Raw genomic sequence first — 8,477 nt, forward strand, 5'->3', positions numbered from 1 at the left:
CCTAATGGCTCGTCTCCTAACGGCTCATCTCCTATCGGCTGGTCTCTCTCCCCAGGAGGTTCAAGGAGGAGGACGAGGAGTTAGAGCGGATCCTTCAGCTCTCGCTCACGGAGAAGTGACCCGGCTCAGTTAGTCCCGAGGATTTTGGAGGCCCTGTTTTAGTTTTTTATTCGGATACGTTAATATATTATGATTCATTCCATAATTGATCTTGCATAAAGGCTGCTAGTAGCTAGTGTTTGTGTCCAGAACAAGCCGTGATGACGGGTATGTGAGTGAGCGGAGGAGTATAAAACACTACAGTGATGACGGTGGATAAGGGAAGGAAAGTTTGACTTTGGATTTCTTGTCTTTTTTTTCATATTTTGCACAACAGTCCCGCTTTCCTTTTATGGGTGGTAAACAATCCCTTAAACATATTATATATGAACTATCAATGGTAATGATACAAACTGAAAACGTTATGATGTAATAACTGATTTAAGAATATAATATAAAAATACATATGTTTGCTGCTTTCTGTGTGAAAGAAATATTAAATAATTATGATGCCAAATTCTTCTGTCTTTATAATGGTTTAAACATAAAATGGTTCTTAAACAGGTCATAATTTCTTCATTGATCTAGTAAACATTAAATTGGCAGGAATGTAAATAAATGTGATTTTTTTTTTATGGATGGTTAAAGTACCAAATAGCCCTTTCTTTTATGCACATCAAGGCCTTATCGTTGGTGCAACGTTCTCAATATTTCAGTAGATGCTTAGGGCAGTCATTCCGCGGACCAGTGTTGTCCGTGGACCACCAGTGGTCCGTGACGGTACTGCATGTGGTCCGTGGAAAAGCACAATCAAATATAAAGTAATAGGGTTTTTTTAACATTAATTTGAACATTGAGTTTTCATTCACTTTCTTTCAACAAGCCTGGTGTACTGAATAACTATGACCAGTTATTTAGTGATAGTAGAGGCCTATTAAGAGGTGCGGGTAATTCAGGTAGGACTGTGTGTAGACATATTTAATTATGTGTATTATGAGGTGGTCCGCGAAAATCCTTGATTAAAAATAGTGGTCTACACACGCACAAAATGTGGAAAACCGTGGCTGTTTCTAATGATCCTGCTAAATATTTCTTTGTTTTTTCATAACATTTTTTTTGACAAATATACACAAAAACATACATTAAGGCTGTGGCTCACATTTCAGTTGGCTTGAGACCAAGTTTAGTTTCCCTTTGTACTTTGTCGTAATTCAAACAATTAAGTCTTGGTAGAGGCAACAAGTCACATGCTGGTGAGTTTATTATGCAGACATAAGCAGCAGAACTGGGGTAACTTAGCTGCCGAGCGTTTCCCCTAAATTTGTAGTTAGCAAAACTATGAAACCAAAATAACTCAATTCAACACACTTTTGAGTTAAATGTATACTTCCAAAGATCGGATAAATACGACCAAAAAGTATTAAACGAAGAAAAAAGAAAAGTGCATTTACAAGGGTTTCGTTATGGTGGTCCATCCGTTTTTTTTCTTTTTGGAAACTCCGGGAAGGTTCTGTTTGGTTGAGCGTTACCATACAAACCCTTCATGTTTCTTATGCTATGCTATTAGCAACAGTCATTCATCTTCGAATCCATAACTCCATTAACCCCTCGTTTTCTGGAAACCTTAACACGTTTAAAATAGTAGATGTTCCTGTCGCCGGTCTTCACCACTGACATACTTGCTAAATGTTATTAATATTAATTAATTAATTAACAGCTCTCCGGTGAAAGACTGAGTGCTCTGATGCTAACCTCATCTCTGTATCTTATGTAGATAGTGAGTCAAGTACGGGATTGTTTTTCTTTATTTGACCCACGTTGACTTTACTCATATATTTACTCATATAATATCATATATTTCGGAGGACAACCCTGTTCTAAATGATATGGTCTTTTGACAACCGTGAATGGTCGTTTGATGGCGCTATTGCAGTGAATGCAATACATCATATATTATTATATTACTGCTGAAGGATGGACTGCTCTGGACTCAACGGAACTAGAGATACAGATGTGAAAGGCCCAGATGTGCAGTTTTATTTTGAGGACTCGGAAAGTGAATTGGAGTTCAGTTTTAACCCTCAGGCCTACAGCTCCAATAAGACCCACAGGAACCCAAGGGCGCAATCCCCCCCCCTGGTCTTTGCCTTCCCCCTCTCCAGGGGTCCTGGTGATAGGAGAAAGAGCCTCACCTCTGATCTAGACTCAATCCCAGATGAAGACCCGGAGCGTGACTCTCCTGACGAGCCCGTTGAGGACTGGATGGTCCTGGGAGAAGCGGCTCAGGAGGGGGATGGAGACATCCAGCTCAACCTCGGCTACTGGAGAGGCAGCAGCTCCGACGAATCTGATGGTGAGGCAGCCAGACATAACTCATCATCTCATTCATTTGGCTTCCATTCACACTAATAATATGCAGTCATTGAGCTTTTGTGATTGGGATTGACAGAATTTTGTTCTATTAGGAGGGTGGAATATTATAAACCTAATCTTGATATGGAAAATCAAAATACTAAACATTCAAAAGTGTCACTGTTTTAACAGTAAAGAAACCCCTTGACTCACAATAATACATATTCAAACTACAGATTAAAATGTTTGTAACGCAATGACATAGGTGCCATGGGAGCTTTTTAATGAGTTAAAGAGTGGCTTCACTTGGCACGATTCCATCCAATCAGAGAAAGCCGTCACACATTCCCGAGGTTCATAACATCTTATTTGTGTGTAAGGCATCTCTTTCCAAGTTCTAGACAATGGTGCTCTCTATGTGCAGTAGGATCTCTCTTAGCCTACACACATGGAAATAATCAATATGGTTGTTACAAACATCCGCAATCTGCAAAGAATAGCTCTACTCCCAAACAGGAAACCGGGCCAGCCAGTATCTATTGGTTCCCGTCCAAAAGGTCCTGGGTCAAATGTCCTCAACGCTCACCTGCCTGCTCTTCAACGACATGCATCTACATTCAACATAGTTGAATGTAGATACATGTCAATGTAGTAACTTAGCTCTGGCTCACAGACAACATTAATACTTTCTCTTTATTTTCTCCATGCATACAGGAGTTCCATTGTATTCAACTTCCCTTTCTACTGTAGAATAGCTTGAGTTTGGAGTTTGATGTTTGATCTCAAGACAAGGATCACCTTAGAGGTTCTAAACTTCTATAAAAAACAATGGGGTTATGGAGCTCACCCCACTCTAAGTTAAGTCTATTGTTAGAGTTAACAAGTAGACAACAATATTAAAATGCATGACCTATATACAGCACAACTATTATTATTCACTTTTGGTCGGCTTTTAGGCTAATAATACATTTTGATAGTCGATTATCAGAGTTCTAAATTAGTACCAAACATAAACCATTCTGGCATATTTCAATTGGGTATCGATAATAGATATGGCATAGAAGGCACTCAATTCTGAAAAATATTGTTTTTGTTTTTTTCCTTTCCATTGTAGTCGAGTGCCCAAAATCTGACGAGCATTCCTGGGCTGTTCTGGAAAAAGATAAGGTAGCCTTAATTTTGTAAATAGGCACTTCTGTGTAAAATGTTATGAAAAGTTGTTTTAATCCAATTTTATTATTCATGTTTAATTCAGAGTTTTTACAGATCCTTTGATAATTTTTGAATATAATTGCATATAACGTAATCAAGAAATATATATTTTTCTGTTTTTTTGGTGGATGATTGGACAAATCCTCTAGTGTGGGACGGAGCGGCCGGTACAGAGATACTACTCTGCCCCTCAACGCTCAGTCACCTGTCGCCAGTGCAACCAGACGGGACACCTGGCCCGGGTCTGCCCCCGCCACAAGGTGAGGCCACGCCCTGACAAGCACACAGCAATAAGGACGCATTATTCCATACTCATACATAGTGGTGAACTTTACCTATCCTTTGCATTTATTGGATTAAATGACATTTCAGATACGAAATTCAAGTATGGCCTGGTTTTACATTATAGAGAAAAACGGGTATAACACATCTCAAGGTTCAGCATGTACCAAAGGACCATAGAAAGCTGCTGAAATATACACACACACACACACACACACACACACACACACACACACACACACACACACACACACACATCACGTATATACAATTTGTTGCATCTGCTTGCCATGTTAAAGACTTGAATTGAACTTTAATGTAACAGACATAAAAAAAGTTCTCCAAAAGATTAACTCTTGTACACTGTAAACTATGAGGCAACATCTGTATATTTTGAAAACTTTATTTATGATATGCATTTATAGGTGTATGTGTAAATGAATTTTAACTCATAATTACCACATTTATTCACAGACTTCAATAAAATGAGTCTTTAACAAACCAAACCACTCAACACTGTACCCTCCCTCTCCACTCAGCGGCGGTCTTTAACAAACCAAACCACTCAACACTGTACCCTCCTCCACTCAGCGGTGGTCTTTAACAAACCAAACCACTCAACACTGTACCCTCCTCCACTCAGCGGCGGTCTTTAACAAACCAAACCACTCAACACTGTACCCTCCTCCACTCAGCGGCGGTCTTTAACAAACCAAACCACTCAACACTGTACCCTCCTCCACTCAGCGGCGGTCTTTAACAAACCAAACCACTCAACACTGTACCCTCCTCCACTCAGCGGCGGTCTTTAACAAACCAAACCACTCAACACTGTACCCTCCTCCACTCAGCGGCGGTCTTTAACAAACCAAACCACTCAACACTGTACCCTCCTCCACTCAGCGGCGGTCTTTAACAAACCAAACCACTCAACACTGTACCCTCCCTCTCCACTCAGCGGCGGTCTTTAACAAACCAAACCACTCAACACTGTACCCTCCTCCACTCAGCGGCGGTCTTTAACAAACCAAACCACTCAACACTGTACCCTCCTCCACTCAGCGGCGGTCTTTAACAAACCAAACCACTCAACACTGTACCCTCCCTCTCCTCTCAGCGGCGGTCTTTAACAAACCAAACCACTCAACACTGTACCCTCCCTCCTCCACTCAGCGGCGGTCTTTAACAAACCAAACCACTCAACACTGTACCCTCCCTCTCCTCTCAGCGGCGGTCTTTAACAAACCAAACCACTCAACACTGTACCCTCCTCCACTCAGCGGCGGTCTTTAACAAACCAAACCACTCAACACTGTACCCTCCTCCACTCAGCGGCGGTCTTTAACAAACCAAACCACTCAACACTGTACCCTCCTCCACTCAGCGGCGGTCTTTAACAAACCAAACCACTCAACACTGTACCCTCCCTCTCCTCTCAGCGGCGGTCTGCCTGCTCGCTGTGCGGCACGCAGGGCCACCGCCACCGAAGCTGCCCCCGCCGCCACTGCCCCAGCTGTGGTCTTCCCCCTCACGGCCACGCGCCCTGCCCACAGCGCCCCCTGTGGGACCAGCACTGTCTGCGCTGTGGGATGTCCGGACACCTGGCCGATGTACGTCTGAACGGAGTTCTCTGATTGGCTGCCCTTTCTTTGGTAGCCTCGTGCGTCCCTGTGCCTCATTATCAGTCTGTCCCCTTCAGCCGACGGTGGAGGACACTGGGCTGCTGGGTTTGTGTGTTAACATGCCCCACATTAACTGCGCTGCTGGTCCATCGTCTTCCTTGGTACTTTGTAGGATGTGTGTTAATATCAGTTACTGTTTATGTTTTGTAGGCCTGCCCGGATACATGGAGACAGTTCCATTCCACAGTGAGTTTGTTCCTCTGATATATCTCTAATGGTCAAACGGTCTGAATCTGGCCAGGAAGGGTGGTACCTCCTTGGCCCTGGTCAGTCAGACCCTCTATCACTGCTGATCAGAAACACATCCCTGTTGGACATCATGGATATTGAGGGTGAATACATTGTATGTGTAGGTCAGCGCTGAGGCCCCCCTCAAGCCAGAGATGGGCCGAGCTTCTCAAGACACGGACCTCTCTGCTCACTGCTACAACTGCTCACGGAGCGGCCATTACGGCTACGTAAGTAACCCACCAGAAAAACCGTGTGTGTGTGTGTGTGTGTGTGTGTGTGTGTGTGTGTGTGTGTGTGCTGCTCTGGACGAGCTGGCTGTCACCTTGCATGGTTGACCCCGCCGTCAGTGTGTGTGTGAATGGCTGTTTGTCGCTTTGGATAAAAGAAGTGGCTGCTTATAACATTGTAGAACCAGCTTACTGTCTCACCCTCTGGCCTGTGGCCTGGCTCACCCTCTGGCCTGTGGCCTGTCTAACCCTTTGGCCTGTGGCCTGTCTCACCCTCTGGCCTGTGGCCTGTCTCACCCTGTGGCCTGGGGCTTGCTCACCCTCTGGGCTGTGGCCTGTCTCACCCTCTGGCCTCTGGCCAGCGGACCTGCCTCACCCTCTGGCCTGTGGCCTGGCTCACCCTCTGGGCTGTGGCCTGTCTCACCCTCTGGCCTCTGGCCAGCGGACCTGCCTCACCCTCTGGCCTGTGGCCTGGCTCACCCTCTGGGCTGTGGCCTGTCTCACCCTCTGGCCTCTGGCCAGCGGACCTGTCTCACCCTCTGGCCTGTGGCCTGTCTCACCCTCTGGCCTGTGGCCTGTCTAACCCTTTGGCCTGTGGCCTGTCTCACCCTCTGGCCTGTGGCCTGTCTCACCCTGTGGCCTGGGGCTTGCTCACCCTCTGGGCTGTGGCCTGTCTCACCCTCTGGCCTCTGGCCAGCGGACCTGCCTCACCCTCTGGCCTGTGGCCTGGCTCACCCTCTGGGCTGTGGCCTGTCTCACCCTCTGGCCTCTGGCCAGCGGACCTGCCTCACCCTCTGGCCTGTGGCCTGGCTCACCCTCTGGGCTGTGGCCTGTCTCACCCTCTGGCCTCTGGCCAGCGGACCTGTCTCACCCTCTGGCCTGTGGCCTGTCTCACCCTCTGGCCTGTGGCCTGTCTCACCCTCGTCCTCGTGGTGTGTGCCCCTCTCTGGTAGGAGTGTTTGAAGAGGAGGATGAGGAGCGGGATGTTCCCCTCACTGCCGTACGTCTGCCGCTACGACGGGGGGGCGCAGGGGGGCCCACCTTCTGCCCGAGGTGAGGCTGCAGCCCGGGCCCCGGGCCCTGGGGACAGTTACAGATCACCCACATGCACGGCGCTTTAGTGTCACTATCAGGTTCAGGAGGTCAGGGTGAACTGATGCTCATTGTAACGCCTGTCCACAGAGCCCCGGGACACGCTGCCGCTATCGGAGCGCCTGCACTACGGAAAACCCCCCAGAGTGGGAGCGCCTCACCACCGGGCCGGCCCCGGGAGGAGGGGGCGCCTGGGGGCCCCGCCCAGGGAGAGCAGGAGGGTGAAGGCGGAGCGACAGCAGGAACGCCGGGAGCTGAAGAAGCTCCGGAGGCAGACTGAGGCCAGGAGAGAGGGAGGCCCACAGGGAGCAGGCAGGGCGGGGCCGGGGGGCAACGACAGGAACACCCCCTCCCGCCGACGCCAGGTGCCCCCGCCCCCCCCTCCTCTGAAGAGGAGGGGCGGGCGGGGGGAGGAGGGAGGCGGGGCGAAGGCCGCGGAAGGGGCCCGGAGCAGGAAGAGCCGGGAGGCTGAGCGCTGGAAGAAGAGGAGGGGCATGCGGCGCGGCTTCCTGTTCCCACACGGAGACCTCGGAGCGACGGACGAGAACCTGCTGTCGCCCAAGAACCGAGCGCGCCAGCGCAAGAGATGAGCTCAGGAGATGCCCAAGATCCATCTGTATGGAATACATTTAGTATATTTATATAGTACTCTAATTAATTAGGAGGATTGATTGATCAAACTTTTCTATTTTTGCCGGTTTTGAATGCTGAACTTTGTATTGTCCACCGCCTGGTGGAACCACAGGGCCTGATGTCTGGCACACAATTTGCCAAATGTCAGTTTTACTGTACTTTTATTAGACACGTAATGCTGTGTATTTATTTGCAGTGCAATTACTGTCATCAATTTACATAACATATGGGGAGATTTTAATATCAATTAGCCTAAAAGAGGATTTCACTGATTGTTATTATAAATAACAATCGGTACGTCGATAAGTCTTTGGAGTAATTTGACCAAGAAAATGTATATGTCGGAGGTAATGCATGTTGAGAATAAAGAAAAGAAATGAAAATGTATCTTTACAGACAAATTTGTACGAAAGCAGTGTTTTCCAAACACTGGCCGAAAGCTACTCAATTATTAATGAGCGTGGCAGCTGCCCATTGTTTGTAGGGCAAAAGTAGTCGATCGAGAAAACGGATTGCAGGAGAAGGCAATTCCATTGTCCTTAATCAAGAGCCTCCGTTAATTATATCAATTTATTTGATTGTGTCTTTCCGCTCACACATATTTATGTCTAAAATAGATGCATCGTACGGCGTTCGAGTGTAGGTTTACGTTACACATCGAGTGGCGATTGTTCCATTTTTCTGTGGTTGACTTGAATGGACTGCGCGGAGATGTGAATCCCATTGA

At 47.1% G+C, this 8,477-nt stretch overlaps 2 protein-coding genes across 3 annotated transcripts in view; both read left to right on the forward strand.

The window, feature by feature from the left end:
• Positions 1 to 546, forward strand: part of ankrd13d (ankyrin repeat domain 13 family, member D) — a 24,353-nt gene extending 23,807 nt beyond the window's left edge. For both annotated transcript variants that reach the window (XM_079745051.1, XM_079745050.1), the window contains exon 17: positions 56 to 546. In XM_079745051.1, the coding sequence (XP_079601177.1) occupies positions 56 to 119 (64 nt within the window). In that variant the 3' untranslated portion in view covers positions 120 to 546. The remainder of the gene's footprint in view (positions 1 to 55) is intronic.
• A 1,106-nt stretch (positions 547 to 1,652) lies between these two features.
• LOC307081356 (uncharacterized protein) lies at positions 1,653 to 8,069 on the forward strand. Its single transcript, XM_079744500.1, has 8 exons — positions 1,653 to 2,392; positions 3,506 to 3,558; positions 3,753 to 3,863; positions 5,325 to 5,495; positions 5,718 to 5,753; positions 5,921 to 6,025; positions 6,979 to 7,078; positions 7,208 to 8,069. The coding sequence occupies exons 1-8, from the start codon at positions 2,014 to 2,016 to the stop codon at positions 7,705 to 7,707; spliced, it is 1,455 nt and encodes a 484-aa protein (XP_079600626.1). The 5' UTR covers positions 1,653 to 2,013; the 3' UTR covers positions 7,708 to 8,069.
• The last annotated feature ends 408 nt before the right edge of the window (positions 8,070 to 8,477 follow it).

This window comes from Pollachius pollachius (assembly GCF_949987615.1).
Source record: "Pollachius pollachius genome assembly, chromosome: 10".
Classification (NCBI taxonomy): domain Eukaryota; kingdom Metazoa; phylum Chordata; class Actinopteri; order Gadiformes; family Gadidae; genus Pollachius; species Pollachius pollachius.